The 17,292-nt window shown below is 39.0% G+C and overlaps 1 protein-coding gene across 5 annotated transcripts in view; it reads right to left on the bottom strand.

The window, feature by feature from the left end:
- Positions 1 to 17,292, bottom strand: part of MTMR7 (myotubularin related protein 7) — a 66,550-nt gene that overhangs the window by 24,196 nt on the left and 25,062 nt on the right. For 3 of the 5 annotated variants that reach the window (XM_041402472.1, XM_041402471.1, XM_041402470.1), the window contains 5 exons: positions 11,441 to 11,563; positions 9,693 to 9,855; positions 6,461 to 6,618; positions 4,705 to 4,833; positions 1,729 to 1,863 (listed from right to left, as the gene is read on the bottom strand). In XM_041402472.1, coding sequence (XP_041258406.1) covers positions 1,729 to 1,863; positions 4,705 to 4,833; positions 6,461 to 6,618; positions 9,693 to 9,855; positions 11,441 to 11,563 — 708 coding nt within the window. The remainder of the gene's footprint in view (positions 1 to 1,728; positions 1,864 to 4,704; positions 4,834 to 6,460; positions 6,619 to 9,692; positions 9,856 to 11,440; positions 11,564 to 17,292) is intronic. The other 2 variants (XM_041402473.1, XM_041402474.1) reach the window with 1 other exon arrangement.

Genomic DNA, 17,292 nt, shown 5'->3' with positions numbered 1-17,292 from the left:
AAAACAAACAGTCTTCATCTCCTGACTAGCTCGTGAAGAAGCCAGCATTGCTGGGAATATGCTGGCATTCACAGCTGAGTGAGCCTAATTCAGTCTCTCCATACATTCCACAAAGTATGGGCTTTTTTCACTGCACACAGAAGATGTTGCAAAATAATTTACCAGAAAAAAAAAAAAAAAATAAAGGATGGCTCATTCTTGTTACTACCTGGTAAAACATTATTAATAACCAAGTCAGTAAGTCATTAGCAATAAATCAACTGCCTTAAATAGGGAAGAGTACCAGTATCATCAGACAGGAAACAAGTTAAAACTATTACTACCCAGAGAAAACTGTTAAACAAGCATTATTTAGTCAGCTAGGTCTGCATTTCATGTCTAATGCCCTTTCTGAACACAATGGTACTAATCCTTTCCTAGTGCTCATCACAATTCACTCACTTCAGGACCACAAGTAAGCTGGTAGCATCCTCGTCTTCCCAACGAAACAGAGGGAACTGAAGGTAAAAGTAGTTACCAGATTACACAGCCCTTGGTGTGACTTGGGTCAATGAGACGTGCCAAGGCCCTCATTTTCTGGCCACTGCCTCCCATTGGAGCTGTGAGGACTCACAGCACCTTCCCCCCAAGGCTCATGCCTTCAGTCAGTCACCAGCCATGCAGGTTCCTTGTATCTGCTCCAGCTCTGCCGGCTTTGCGCTTCCCACTCCATTTCTCATGTTTCTCAGTTTTACTCACCTTGCCCTTGCCCCTCTGTCTTCTGATCTCAGGATAATGAAACTGCTTCCTTGTTCCTTTTCCTCAAACATTTATTCTCTTTTTTTTTCCCTTTTTCCCATTCTATAGCTATTCCTATACCTACAAGGGATTCTGTGGAGGTTTGCCTCTAGTTTCTTTTCTTCAGAGGCTTTGGTAACTTCAAGAGGAAAGTTGCTGACAGTATAAGAAAGAACATATCCCTAGTCTGACCTCTAGATACTGAAGTCTATCTAGTCTTTATCACCTTGAGCTGTTTGCTAGTATGACAATTTTGACACAAAGTTTTCTTAGCTTCCAACCTTTTCCAGATCATTATTGAGTTTCTATATTTCTCCATAGCATAATATTTTATAGAGCTTTTTTCTTAGCCAGAGGTTTTTAATCAATTATAGATATGGCATCTGATGTCACTATTCATCATATTTCAGATTGTCTCTCAAAACCACCAAAGTGCTGGAGATATTTAAAGGTCTCTTCCACTCCTGTGACCTCAGTGACTTGTCTTTCTTTAGCCTTATGCAGGGGTCATTGGAATTTTCTCACTTCCAGGAGAAATCATTCATGGAGAATGACAGTATAAGTCAGAGGTTTGCAACATTACAAAAAATTGTAAATACATCTTATAATGGGAATTAATTTTTGCCAGTCTCATCAGGAATATACTTACTTGGTAGCTCCTTTATGTGTGTAAACAGTTACAATTACAACTTATTTACTTTTCTGTATCTTGACATTTTGCTAAGAACAAGAAAAGGGAAAGGTTCAGTGTAAAGAAAATTCTCCCAGAGACAATAATGTGGTCAAGGTTTGTAGTTAAGATTCCCCTGATAAATCCTCATGTACCTGTGGAGTTAGACAGATGTATCTAAGATCAGAAGTGACTTGGTCAGTCACTTAGGTTGTGTGTCTTCCCTAATGGATTCAGCCCAGACTCAGTCTTGCTATGTCCAAGAAATTAGATGTACTTACTTTGGGCCGAGTGTCAACAACATATATGAAATCACTTCCTGGATTGGCTTTTCTGATGGCCTGGAGCATCTGTTCATCCTCAAGGCACCGAGCACTAAAGCCAGATAAAGGCTGGCTGCTTCTACATATGGAGGCCTGCAGAAAAGAAGACAATCAAACAAAAAACCTTACAGAATTATAAAGTAGAAATTATTTAGCATCCAGAAGCATTTACAAAACTAGATCATTAGATGTTTACATAGAGGTACAATTACATGAGAAAGGCAGAATGGTAAAATTAATAAATTCATTATTTTAAATTACATGTTAATAAATATATAGTTTTTTAAAAGGCAAGGAAGCATTAAAACAATACAACCCCATTGGCCCAAGTCTAGTCTTGAATCTGAATTTTAGAGCTATTTCAAGTACTGTATTTCCCTAATGTGGAATAACTCCTGAAAGGTGATATCTTGAGAATGAGTACAGCCTTGAAATCATGAGAACACTGATATAACATAAGGAATAGGTCCTTTGATACTCACACTTACCAGGTACCAGACTGATTACACCCAACCTACACCAGTGCCTGCTTTGCTGAACAGCCTGACAGCATGAGTCTAGGAAATAAAAATGTATGACACGCAAACAGATCACCAATGATGGGGTATTTTTAGCACTGCCTTAGGAAAAAGACCTGACTGCATAAGAAGTGGGTCAGGCAGCCTCACTCCTGGAGTACTTGTATTTACCAGGGCTACTGAAGGAGGCTTCAGTGAAGAGAGCTTCTCCACTGACCCATCAAGATCACTTTCTTTCCAGATGAAACCAGGAAAGAAGAAACAAAATGTGAAATAGGTGGGCAGGGAGATTTTTATTTTTGCTGGGCAGAGGACAGCTAGATTTATAGAAGACAAGGGGATAATATATGCACTTTCTAAGCACTGAACATAAGCATGAAGAGAATCTGCCTACTGAAGGTCACAACTTGTGCAGGCTGTCCTACAGCTTATTTATTACTGTGAGAAAGGACATGCTTTTTTCAGTCACATCTCTGAACTACCAGTCACATCTCTGAACTACCAGTAGCTACTCAGTAAAGTATGGGCCTTTAAGAGAGAAACCCAGAATTGTGTGAGACCCTGTTCATACTTTATTAATGGTTTTGCAAACCATGGTTTTCTTGTTATTTAGTCTTCTGATCAGCACATATTCCAGTGATTTATTACATGCTATTGCATAAACTGAACAGATAGCTGCAGACTTTGATCTTATCATATTCACACAGACTTTGTAAGATGCAGAGGTGTCACATCACCACTGAATTTGTCAGGACGAAGGAGCTGTGTGAAAGTTCTGTCTATGAAGGACTGAATGAGTGGTACCTGTCTCCTCTGCATGCAGCAGGCTCTTCCCAAACTGCTGTTAAATCTTACCCCTTTCCTGCCCATTTACTCTATTTACTGGCAATCTCCACACTCACAAGGAGGTATTTCCTTTTCCTAGGAAAACACTGCTTTTCCTAGCTCTTCAAACTATAAAGGTTCCAGGAGTAAACACAATACTTCAGATCCTGGTACTTTGAACATTAACCTGAACTTCAACCACAGCAGGGAAAACATTCAGGCTAAAACATGAAACTCATCCAAGATGAATTACTATATATTAATGGTAATCTACCTGACCCTGAAACCTTTTTTTTACTGAGATTTGGAAATGTCCAAGTGTTTTGAATCCTAGATATCTATATTTGGACATAGCTGATCATGCAAAGTGATTGACTCTGAAAAATTTGACCTGAACAAAATGTTAAAAAAATATTTAACTTACGCAGATATTGTATTTACTATTTAAATCTTCCTATTTTCCACTTCATTGTAAAATTCAATGAATCTTGATGGAAGCAAGATCTTTATGGAAGCAATGCTCTGATGGAATGCAGGGTAAAGGAGTAAAAATAATTTCTCATTCCTTTCTTCTGAAGCTTAAATCTATGATAAGGGCTGCTCTAAAGGCAAGATTTCTATGGAGATTGTAGCTTATGATTTGTGCTTGTGACATTCTGCAGAAATATATCCCAGCCTGTGTGGCAAATGCTACAGATACCCTGTAAGCCCAGACTAGCTCTGTCTCTTGGAAGGTCCTGACCTTCCCCCAACACTAGGGAAGACCTCTCAGTGCCACTCTGTTCTGAAGCAGGAGTCACACAGATCCTTTGAGAGTACAAAGGGGACACCATTCTCTGGTAATGACAGCTGAGCTAAGGCAGTCCCTAAGGGGCTGGAACACAAATGTAAAAACACTCAGTTTGGGGGATCCTTTAGTCTAAGGGTCTCCTTGCTCACCTCAGCTGCCAGAAACAGAAATACATGAAGTCTAGCTACAGGGTTTTTTTCCAAATGGTTACAGACAAGTGAAGCAGTTCCTTTCTCAGCCCTAAGAATGTTTGCTATGGAGAGGGCAAGGGGGAACTCCTCACTCTTGCAGACAAGGAGATTCTCTTCAGTAAAACCAAAAACCACAACCTACTACTCAGCCAAAATTTAGTAGCTCTTATATCCATCCTTTCTGTGTATTTTCACAGAGCTTATCTTGAAAAGCTGCTCTTGATTCTCTAACTGATGCAAGTATAATTTCTGACCTCCTCAGCTTGCTCTCAGGCTGCCAGATCCAAAATTGCTCTGTTGTCCCAATCAGCTACTAAGCTGCCTGCTACTGGCCTTCATTGCTCTGCCACCCATGTCTCAGGGCCTCTTGTACTACTCCACTTCCTTGTGATACAGGGATCACATATTTTTTGTGTTAGCTGAATGATGAAACTGGGTTTAAATGTCTATATTAAACGTCTGTTAAAGAACTAACCACTCTAACCAGCCTACGCTAATATATTTTTTTAATTAAATAAGCATTGATTTTGTCTTGCAAAACCTTACTAGAAGAATTGTGAGGCCAAGGCCAAAATAAGCAAACACTGTGAGGTTACAAATTCACACTTACATTGTTGCCCTTGCAGTAGTAGGAAAGAGCTGGGAAACGCCTTCGGCTTCGAAATTTGGAACTCCCCACTATGATGTGTGCAGTTGCAGACTTTGGTACATAGACTTCTGTAGGATAGGAGTCACAGACCTGTGAAAGGAAACTCTGTTTGGTCTGCAAAGTACAAGTAGCATTAGCCATTTCCACAGCAAAAACAAACTACCAAGGAACTCTAACCTCAGGGAATAGTCTGTTATTATTATATACATATCACTGCCGTTCCTCAAAACATTGTTTTGAAGCTGGAAAGTGTTAATCCTAACTTACAGATGGAAAAACTGAAGGAAAAGGGTTGAAGGGCTGTATTTCCAAGTGTTAATTCATGTCTTGTTGAGAACAGACAGGTTTAACACACATTCATCCCAGAAAGGATTTATTGTTACGTATTTACAGGTTGTAATTAAAGTTGTATTTACAACCACAGTATCCTCTGAAGCAGAATTTGGGAGTAAGGATGGGAGTGGGTGAAGTTGTCAAACATTCTGCTGGGAAGGGACAATAATGGGAAGGGACAATAGAGCCAAATTTTTCAGAAAATTTGATAATAATAAAAAAAAGGGACAAAAATAAGGACATGGCAACAAGAAATTAAGCCACATGAAATGAGGCTACCAAAAGGCAAGCAGCCCTGACAATGCCTACCAGTTCTGAGAGGAACAAGATGAGCCTGCAAAAAAAGCCCCAGATTACTTCTGAAGACAAGTGAGACCACAGATGTAATCCTGTTTTTATCCTCTTTTCCTGATATTGTCTGTAGCATTCTGCCTAGGGTCAGAAGGATATTCAGTATCTCCCTTTGACTTTCTGAGATGACTAAAGCATAAAGGATGGCCAGGAAGAAATTATTTTCTGAGTCAAGAGATATGTAATGAAAGAGAAAGGAAAGGAAGGGCTTGTGGTTACAGTTGCTGCTGTAGTGAACTGGATTTTATTTATCATGACATTTTTTCTACACTTTATTTTAAAAGAGATCATACTTTTTTTCCACTCATTTTAACAAAAAGAAAACAAACCCTGATAGCACATTCAGTCTTCTCTGAGAATGTCACAGTCCTTCCTTAACATGGATATGTTCCAGCAACAGAACCAATGGAGTGCATGGACAAACTTCCTTCAAAAATCTTGGTTATTATTTCTCACAATTAATTACCATTAAAAGGTCTTCGATCGTACAAGACCGAATGAGGCAGGACAGCAGGCAGCTAGGCAGATATATGACCTATAAGATCACTGTGAAAATCACTGACAGTCAATCACAGATGCTTCAAAAGGAGTGTGGGAACAGCCAGGGAGGAAAAAATATTGCCAATTGTTCCATCTGGAACAATTTTTTTTAAATTTTCTTAAAATACCTACGTAGTAATTTTACATAGCCCTACATATCAGGGAATCTCTTATTCACACATATAACCTTAGGTATGACTTAAACTTCTTCCCAGGCAGCTGAACTCTAACATTTAAAATACACTGGACTTATTTTCTGCTCTTCATTTCCACATCTGTTAAATGAAGACCCATCCCTTCTCTCACTTTCTGCGTGCCATTTTATGTGAAGCAGTAGAATAACGTGAAGTAGTAGAGTAACAGCACCTTACTACATGTGTGTATAGCACTGAGCACAAAGAGATACTGCCACTAAGCACTATGGTGGTCCTCAGTCAGGCTGCTGCTTTGTTGTACAGACAGCCTCTGTGACAGAAAAATCACAACAACTTACTCCATAGTCTCTGTTTACATCACTAATCTGCCAATAGTTGTTTGGAACACCCATCCGATTGTATTCTTCATTGAGGTCCACAAGCTTCCACCCTTGCTCTCGTTCTTCTTTATCTAATTTTGGATTGAAGGAGAAGCAATACAGCTCTTCATATTTCACTGGGGAAAAAAAACATAAGCAAAGAAACAGAAAGGGTAAACGACTTGAGATTTCTTGTCCTGAAATCACACTTCAAAACAAGAACTTGGCATGGACCTTGATGCAGCTTCCTTTCAAAGAGTACACTTTGCTTTACAAAAGCACATATCTGCTTTATATCTACTGTCCAGTAAACTTTGAAAGTACATGCTCTTTTGTTATTTTTGTATATGTTGCAATGTATGTGCCTTAAGAGAAGTGCTACTTAAAATATACTGTTCTGCTAGTCTTCAGTAGATTTGTAAAAACTTTCCCCAGCACAAACACAAAATGTCAGCAATATGCTTTCATCCAAAGAAAACTAAAGCCAGTGCCAGAGTAAGCACTCATTCTTCAAAAGAATTTGCTGTCTAGAGGTAGTTTAGAAATCCCTTTATTAATGTAACATCCATCCTCTGGCAAAGAAAAAAGATATGAACAATGGACTTTGCAGAACATTCTTCCAAAAATGAAAAGAAAACCTCAGTAGTCATTGTCCCTAATTAGGAAGCTTTACAATAGATCCAATGAAATCAGTTTTGTGGACTGCAAAATTCTGTCCTTGAATTATTAGCAAATGCATTGGAGATGCACACGATGTAATAGCATAAAGATGCATGTGCTACATCAAATATTTTATCATGACCAAGAAGTGGTTTAAGCAGCTATGCCACCTGTCCCCCACAACCACATACCATATATGAAAGTTTGGTGGTGCTAGAGCTTTTAAATTTTTTTAGGCATATATATGCATTTAATTAATCCTAATCCTGGTGACCAGTGGCAGCCAGACACCACTGCCATTGAATCCCAGCTGTTACTGGGATGTTCATATTAACTCTGTCAGGAACATACTGAAAATCAACAAAGTCTTGAGTAGGGAGAAAGAAGAGAATGATTTCCACACTTTCCAGCAGTTTAAACTCCTCCTGTATTCTCTAATTTCAAACTTATGGTATGGCACAGATTAGGAAGACAGTCTGGTTTATTTCTCACACGTTAACCTAAAGTTTTAGCACAATCCATAAATCCAAGCTGAGCTTTTAGTAGCAATCTGACCTCCTGTTTTCACTGCTTTGTTGTCAGAAGCATCTGGATTTTCTTTCCAATGGACCTGCTGTCCACAGGCACAAGGAAAGCCTTTAAAAATCTGCCTATGTATCCTCAACATTATAAGTATTACCACATGATGGTATCTGCAGAGTAACAAAAATGTTCAAGTATTAGTAGTCAGTACCTTACCACATCTTTGCCAGTACTTATAGGACCTTTCCCAATCTTTCAGTAATTTTGCCATAAACATCAGCAATCCTGCTCTTGAACATGTAGTATCTTATGGTCAGCTTGTTTTACAAAATAACTTAAGCAAAAAGGTCAAATTCAGTTGACAGCTTGACCTTATTAAAATTCTAGCAAAAATAAAATTAGGCATAACCTTCACCTTTACTGTAACTAGGACATCAGAGAGCATAGAACATGCTAAGCTAGTATACAACATGAGCAACATTCTCTCAGGAATGAATGAAAAGAACAGGCAGAGAATAGAAAATAGAGCCTGAATAGGTCAAATTATCTGCTCATGGAGTAAAAAATCCCTTCTAATGCTGAGTAACCATAATATCCAAAGGAAGTACAGCTTCATGCCCTGACAAAATGACAGGGAAGAGCACTGTCAGGTACAAATGACTCAGCTTGAATCAGAGCCTTCTAATTTTGAGTAGGTAGGCAAGAACATATCCTGTCTCAAATCACGGTAACATCAGTTGCTGGAGAAGGAAAACTGCTGTGCAGCTAAACTATGCAAAGAGCTAATTCTACAGTGCTGTTGCTGCATCTTCTTTACTCAGACCTTCTTGTCCACTGCAATCAGTCACTGAACTTGTATTCAGGGTCCTCAGCTACTCTTCCTTTCATCATTATGGTGCATAGCAGCACGCACACCTCCTCCTGCCTCCAAGAAAAAGGATTACAGAATCACATGCCTTCTAGCATACATGAACATGTACTTGCAGCTGAGGTGCATGGAATGAATCCAGATTTTCATCAGCAGAACCACTGATTGAATTTTTCTAATTGTTTTAAATTTCTCTGATTACTTTCACCCTGCATCACCTAGCTTACCAAGTTACTTCTGCTACAGTTATAGAGTACTACTGCTACTATTAGTCCTTTTTAAGGCTCAGTAGCTGGGCTGGTTGACTGTGCAATTTTTGTCCCCTTTACACAGTAGATAAAATTGGCACTCTCTTAGCAAGAAAAAAATTAAATCCAGTTATTGTCAGCTTTGTAAAGACTGCAACAGATAATTTCTTTGCATACTGTTAAAATAATAATAAAAACCAAAGCTGGTATTATATTTATAAAGTCATAGTTTAAAATAAACAATGCAGAAGCTTTGTCAGTTGGGTCTTAGGAGAGCACAGTGCAGAGAGGAGCTATAATATAATGTAGGCAACCAAATGTTGGGCTTTGATGCAACATTTGGTTTTTCATTGAAAAGGGGAAAGGTTTCAAAAGGATCCTGAACTGAATTCAGAAACACACAGGGCATATTCAGGATGTAGATAATAATAGGCTAAAACACAGGCAGCCCAGTGAAATAAAACAACTACTTGCTGCTAAACCTTTCACTGATTTTAAGGAATTTCTGCACAGCACAAAGCATCAAAATGGAAATCTTGACAGGACCACTAAATGTATTGTAAAGTTTTTGTTACAACAGGGACATAAAACTTATCTGAATTTAGAATATTCTCCAAAATTTACATTTACACAGCAAATTAGTTGCACACAATATATCTTCATAATATATTTTATGGTACATGATGCCCTAGAGTATTATTTTAAATAGAAGTTCATGTCATACTTTATGGAATTAACTGCTTGTTATAATAAGCTTTCTTCATTGATCTACAAATGATTATATCAATATTTCTCCCACAACACATCTCTATTGAACCTTTTTTCTTAACCTGCAAAGGACAAAGGTGCACAGGTACATTTCTTCCATTAAGTTCTCCCTCTTCAGGATTTTTGTGCTGTTTTCTTCCCGTACCTGGTCGAGCCAAACGTATCAGAGATATGTAGACGTCATGGCAGTCTCGTTCCTGAGGGATCACCAGATGGATGACCTGGAAGTTCTTGCAGCGGATCAGTAATGGGCAGCCAGTGGCAGTGGTGGCTTGCTTCTCAATAGAGGAAATTTGGCTGTGGAGAACCTGAGGGGAATTGAAAAGAGTTATGCTAGTCAAATCTTTGAGAAGAAAAGCAATTATTTATAATGACGTGCCAGAGCAGGCACAGTAGCTTCCACTACTCTTTCAGAAAACCCTCATGATCCTCCTCTTGAAGTTTGGTTCTATCTCCAGCTTCATGCTCAAGCAGCTTGATACATCACCTGCAGACAAAAAGGCATTTCTGGAGTGTTTCAGCTGCTCAAACACCAGGCTGCTCACACTATCCAAAGCTTTTTGTTTGTTTGCTTCAGTGTAAGCTGGTGGTTGTCAAAGCTCTTTTCATCTATTTGCACAGGGAAAAGATGAACCAGCATCAGTTACATAAGGCTAAAATATTGTGCCTCCTCATGGGTAGAATGGTAATGCTGATATAATTTTAAATACTGCATCAAATGAGATTAAACATTACAATAAAAATCTGGTCATGAATAGCGGGATCAAAGGAAGATGGAGTTAATTAGTGCAAAAATGAACAAGGGCTGCATAATTGAGCTACATAAAAGACTCTCCGATGAATGGCAGCGAGCAACAGCTGTATGTGTACATGTGTGCTGATTTTGGCTGGGGTAGAGTTAATTTCCTTCACAGTGGCTGCCATGGGGCTGTGTTCTGGATTTGCACTGAACACAGGGTTGATAATATAGAGATGGCTTTGTTATTCCTTACACAGAGCAAGGCCTACTGCAGTCCTGCAGTCCAGGAAACTGAGAGTGATGGGGGCTGGGAGGAGACACAGCCAGGACAGGTGACCCCGGCTGACCAAAGGGGTATTCCAGACCATGTGACATCATGCTCAATGCTTAAAGTGGAAGGAAGCAGGAAGCAGGGCACACTTGGAGTGATGACATTCAGCTTTCCAAGTCACTGTTACATGTGATGGAGCCCTGCTCTCCTGGAGATGGCTGAACACCTGCCCGCCCATGGGAAGCAGTGAATTTGTTCCATGCTTTGCTTTGCCTGTGTGTGTGGCTTTTGCTTTCCTAATTAAACTCTCTTTATCTTAAACCATTTTCTACCTTTTACCCTTTAGCTTCTCTCCCTGATTCTGCTGGGTGGGGGAGTGAGTGAGTGGCTGTGTGGGGCTTGGTCAGTGGCTGGGGTTAAACAACAAGAAAAGGTAATATATGTTGTCAATCAATCAAAACAGCTATTTCAAAATACCACTTCATAAAAAGAATTAGAGTATTAAACCAACAAAATCACTGATTCAACATTAGCAGTAAGGGAGAAGGCCAAGAATTGACAGAGCCAAGGAAGCAGTTCACATTCAAGGTATTTCCCTCAGCTCTGCCTGGATGATAGGTGTAGCAGCTTACAGCAGCTGTTCCTCAGTCAATCACATCTGGTATTCATACAGTGAAGGCCCTTCTCTTCCTCTTACTATACCATAATATCTAGAATCCACTGAAAATTTTTGAAAATTACTAGGCTAGAACTTCACACAGCCTCATAAAAGCATCCATATGAATGAAATAACTATTTTTAAAGTGTTTTGGAAGCAATTTTCAAATGACCATCAATAAAGTGCCATGCACTTACAGCCAATTGAAATAATAAAAATTCATACCCAGGTTTCTTTGCGGGTTTCAGAACCATTCTCCACAAATATGACATGAGTAGCTGTTAAATACAAGGTTCCCACCACAGCTCTTCTTGAAGATAAACGATCAAGTAACCTAACATTTTCCACCTATACAAAAAAAGTGACAGAGGGAAAAAAAAAATTAGGCTATGACAGAAAGCTCAATAGTGGGAGCCCAATGCTCACATTTTGTCTATTACAAAGTTCTTTTCAGCACAACATTAAACATCAAAGAAGTATAACTATATGAGAAAATGTGATTATGTGATTTATTTCCAGATCTTAATTTTCCTTTTCTCCCCTCTCTCGTGGTACCTCTGTATCCAAAAACCTGTTACTTAACACTTCCAAAGACAATTTCTCACTTAAGTTCTTCCTTGTGATCTCATCTTACCAAAACCCTGTGACAGCAAGGCAGGGCCTCCTGTCCTTCAGTTAAACTCTATCTCCATTCAAGCCATTCCAGCTAAATTAAAATAATAAGTAAGAGATAATACTGGTAGAGTGTCTTTCTTCAATGGGTCTCAATCAGGCAAATTTTCTCCCATGCAAATCTCTGTTAAGATTTAAAACAACGTTAAAAGAGTTTAAAAGAGTTAAAAAGAAACATTTTGATGTTGCTCCCTACATTCCTGTTAGGGCTGACAGCAGAGGTCACACTGGAAGGTTTTGCTTTCAGTAACTTTTCAATGGGACTAAAGAGTTCCACTTCCACTGCTCTCCCACCTTGGGCACAAAATGGGCATTCTGCCTTTGCTGCACTCCTGACAACAGGAGAGTCTGTAACACATTATTAACTCTCAGATCACCAGCTTGTGACTCATACATACATCATTAGTATTTTGTACATGGCATGTGCTATTGGCACCTATTAGGGGTAGGAACTAGATGATCTTTAAGATCCCTTTGGACACAAATTATTCTAGGCTTCCATGATTTCTGACTGAGAAACTAGAATAATTTTAAAAATCAACAAGTTGGATATTCAGTGGGATAAAACCTGTCCAAAACAGTTAGCAGTTTGCTACCATGGGTTTGATGGATCTCCTACTACAACAATTTAAAACTATTATTAGTTGATTTTCCTGAAAAACAGAATGCCAGCATCTGAGAATCACGTTTGCAATGTGTATTCCAAATACATTGCACTATTTTAAAAATAGGAATAAAGATAACCTTAAAATGAGAATAAGCCAGTTTAGTAGCAAAATGCTTAGAATCAAACCATTATTAAAGCAGAGTCATCTCCCTCAAGGCCAGTTATAATCTGTTTTTAACAAAAATAAAACTATTTATTTAAACAAAAAAGCCTGCTAGAAAGCATGGATGAAGTCTTTTCCCAGGGCCATCTACTTCAGAGGTCATACATTGGCTTGAGAAGGAATGGAAGAAATACAATATTAACCAAGCACGCATTGAGCAGCAAGCAAAAGAGGAGGGATGACACAAAAGAAAAATGTAGGCAGTGCCCTTCTGAAAGGAACCCACAAAACCAATAAAAATCAGCATTGTCTGGATGAAGAAAGGTCCCTACACTGCAGTCCAGCCAACAAGGGCTCTGCTGCACAGGCACTGATCTTGCACAAGGCACTCATCACCCACCCCAGCCTACAAAGTGAGCCAGCATGGGCCATGAAACACAAGCAAAGCAGGCATGCACACAGCAGGACAGGGCTGAGGGATGGATTTCCAGACCTCCCAGGTCACATCCTTCCCCACTCATCAATCACAGCCCCATGAATGAAAAATGCTAACCAACAAAGCTCCTCTTTGGTTGTGGTTTGTTGGGTTTTTTGGTTTTTTGTTTGTTTGGTTTTTTTTTAATACAGAGCTACAAATAAATTAAAGGTTGGATCTGAATGAACAGAACAGTTGCAGTAAGAGCTGTGTGGTAAGTCTGATTTCAGCAAAGCAAATGCAGTGGCTGCACCAGGGAGATGAGAATTCACCTCTCCCTGCAGTTCATTTCTCAAGAACAGACAGTTGCAGCAGCTGAGGGCAGAATGAGAGGCAGGCATGTACTCATGCTCCCTCAGGATCTCAGCCCCGCTCTGGGGCCTTCCTAAGATGAGGTCACACTTTTTAATAGCCATAACTGTGTTTAAATTCCATTCATTTTATTAAATAACATTTTGCACATCTGTAACTTATTGGCATCCGTAACACCCTGTGAGAGTGAACTTGACATTTCAGCTATACATTTACAATAAAATCCCTTCCTCCTGCTCTTTTTGAATATGTCACCAGTTATGTGCCACACGTGCTGTTACAGATCCTTCCCTAGTGTTCCAAGAGTGAAGAGCCCAACTTTACATAGTTGTGACCTTTATGGAAGCTATTCCAGACAAGCTCTTCCACAGCTTTGATTATTCTGCATGAGGTCTACTTCCTGAGAAAAGGCCAAAAGTGCAAACAGAATTCAAAAGTTGGATGTACAACATGTTTCTGTAGTTTGTGTAGTGGAATAGCGATGTTCACTGGTTTGCTTTTTATTTCATTTTTAAAACTTCTCAAACATTGCTTGCTTTTTTGTCTTCTGCTGAACAAGCTGGGGTTTAGGTTAGTTTTGGGGGTTTTTTTTGTTCGTGTCTTTTTTAGAACTAGCAACTGTAAGTCATGCTTGCATACATAAGTTGAGACCTACCCGCCATGTGTATTATCTTATATTTATTAAAGATAAATTTAGTCCATCAGTATAATGAAGCATTGCTCAATCTTAGATTTCACTCTGCTGATCAAAGGATTCAGAGAATGAGCCTTCTTTCCTCTTCTGCACTCTCCCAATGAGGAAAAGAAAGACATGTCCAGCAGTTTCTTTAAACCTAGAGAGTCTGCGAATAGAGGGAATGGGAATATGTTCATTTCCACAAGAGGTGAGCACACATAGCAATAGTGCTTTTGAAGAAGAGATTTTTTCTATCTAAAAAGTCACAGCATGCTGAGAAATCAGCATTAATTGCCAAAATTTTTATCAGAAAGAGACAATAATTATTTTTCTGTTTTTTCCTATAAAACAATGCTCTAGTTTTTCACCAAAACAACTGTAGACTTTATTGGAGAATGTAGGAAATTATGTATGTACTGACATGCCAGGAAAAAGCATAGACCATGCACATGTGCTTCACCTAAAATGAACAGCTGGTGTGAGACCAGCTCAGAAAACACAAGTCTGTGAAGCTGAGAGCTGGAAGACCACAAAGAGTTAGAAAGAAAACATTGCCCAAGGTCGTCTAGAGAGGGGCATCTAAGTAAAACTTCCATAATGTAAATAATTAATTCAAAGCTCTTGCCTCCTTATTTTTTCTCCTTTTTTATTTTTCTTTCCTGATGACTGTGGTTGTCTGGGCCTAAAGAAAAGACCACCAGGAGATTCACTGCAACAACTACAACCACTTACATGGAGATAAATAAAGTTGCCCAGAAAGTCTATTTCCAATGCAACACAGATGACAGAAAAAAAGAGGCAAAAATAGAAGTTAAAGGGAACACAGATTAAGAACAGATGGAAGGCACTTTTTATTCAGAGAATAAACATGACAAATGACTTACAAACAAGGTTGTTAGGAGGTCATTCAAGAAAAAAATGTCATACTAGAGAAAATCATGGGCCAAAGTATTATTCAGGCACAACTCCCACCAGTTTCAACGGGACTCCCACCTAAGGAAGAACAGCAAGCATATGACCCTGAAAGTATTTGGAAAAGTTTGCGTGCCAAAACATTATTCCTAAAAATATTCAAGTACCCTAATTTGTTTTCATTTTTAGTTTAAATAACTTTTTTTATAAGCTTTGACTGCATTGCCTATTTTTGAATGCTTTTTGAATATGCTACCTTCATCCTCACTTTAAGCTGTTTCAGTGTCTTCAAACACGTCAGCATCTCAAAACAGTGCAGAAGTTACTGCTACTATTCCAGGCTGTTCACAGTTCTACATGGGAAAGCATTTTCAGACAAACACAGGATCAGTTCCGACTGTGGGCTCAGACTGAGCAGGGAAAGGAGAAGCTGTATGGCAAATTGGCCAGAACTGGAGCTGCCTGTCACAGCAAAGCTCATGTGCAGCATGGAGATGCTATCTGACAAAAAACGGCCTCTACTGTAGGATTTTCCAATAAAATTAAATTTTGAATTATGAAAAAAAAAATCTCAAAGAGCTTTTTTTCTCACTACATAGGTTTCAAGTCTATGTGTTTGCTTCCTATACATTAACTAACCTGAGGCAGAAGACGCTTGAACAGCTAGTTCTGCCATGGTCATCACTGACCTGCCCATTATCACTGAGCATCTTGAAGAAGCTGAAAAGCCTGTTTGTCAGCCAAGAACAAAAGTGATCAGCTCCCATGTCACCAAGTGTTCCCCATTCCTTTAGGAAGAGCCCTGACTCATTCCTCTCCTCTAATTCCTTATCCCAAGAAGGAGAAAGGCCAGAAAACCCTCCCAGCCAGGAGAAAGCTGCCAATTAAAGGTAAGCAGGGAATGTCCTCACTCAGGAGCTTCTTTATTGTTCAGAGACTTTAAATTCATTGCTCTACCACAACCCATAAAAGCAAGTTTCATGTATAAGCTGATAAAGTACCTTGAAATTTGGCTGCACAAATGAGTTTCAGTGATTCTTCAAGGACAAAGAAAGGCCATTTCCACAAACTTCTCTGTTGATGAAAAAGTTGATCCAAAGCCAAGGCTGGACCCTAGGGGCACATACTTAGCCCTACAGAGACTTCTTCTTGTCCATCCCCTTGGCCTCCTAGACTGACCAGGGATTCCTGCAGCCTTCCCTACTCTCCTCATGAGGTTACACACATGAGTAAAAGCAAGAAGAAACTGAATCCTGGGAATTCGTCACAGGACTCTCACTGGCCTTAGCACTGCTGGCAGACAAAAGCTAAGGGAAGAGCTTGTGAAAGCCAAAAGCCTGAGCCTAATGGGAAAAAAGGAGCACAGCTGGTATGGTTTGAGGCCAAGTCGAATATTTGAGTTTTCTTCACCCTGGTTGACCCCAGCTATCCATGTGTTTAGCATAATTCCTGAGAGTGAAAAAAGACTACTTGTAAAAGGCCAAATGCTATTAATTTTTTTTTTCAACACAAAGATAGTAGTGTTGTACTTGTTAAACAAAATACACAATAATTGATCTTTTTTGCATGACCTTGGAGTAAGAATAAAAGAATACTGAATTGCCAATTGATGCTGCCTTTTAATGTGGTTTCCATTCTATTTCGTAAGAATCATAAAAACTGTACTTGATGCGTGTTACTTTTTTATATTTCCCTCTCTGAAAAGATCTCCCAAGTGCAGTAAAATAATGCACAGTCTATGAAGTTAGATGGCTGCATAAGTCAAAAGATTCAAACAAAGGCAAAAGGAAATTATTAAATTTTAGCAAAGACACCTTAAGAGATGCATTGTAAAAAGTTTCCTCAGGGCAAATCTGGCAGGATGGGAGAAACTATTCAAGAAAAATCTAAACAAGTTTAATTTTCTAAAGAACTAAAGTGAAATGGAGAACAAGAGCTGAAAAATAATAATGAATGATTCATAACAGTATGAATAACAGACAACAAACTACCTAGTAATTTGGTTTAAAAAATAAACTGTTGTCTGCTAAGATCTATAAAGACAGCGGTCAGCACCACATTATCAGATACACCTGAGCAGCAGCTGCATAATGGGAGCAGCAAACAAGACCCTATTACAAGAGAATAGAGCATTACAATATGGTGCCAACATTGTAACACAAGGCTCATACATAAAATTTTCTCTTTCAGTCTGTATTAGATCTCATTTATCTAGAAAAGGAGAAGAGAGCAACTAAGTGTATTCTATTAAAAATCCTAA

This window comes from Onychostruthus taczanowskii, unplaced genomic scaffold (genome assembly GCF_017590055.1).
Source record: "Onychostruthus taczanowskii isolate IOZ18803 unplaced genomic scaffold, ASM1759005v1 scaffold2, whole genome shotgun sequence".
Taxonomy (NCBI): domain Eukaryota; kingdom Metazoa; phylum Chordata; class Aves; order Passeriformes; family Passeridae; genus Onychostruthus; species Onychostruthus taczanowskii.
The sequence above is the reverse complement of the archived record's forward strand: the minus strand, read 5'-3'. Positions and strand labels throughout refer to the sequence as shown.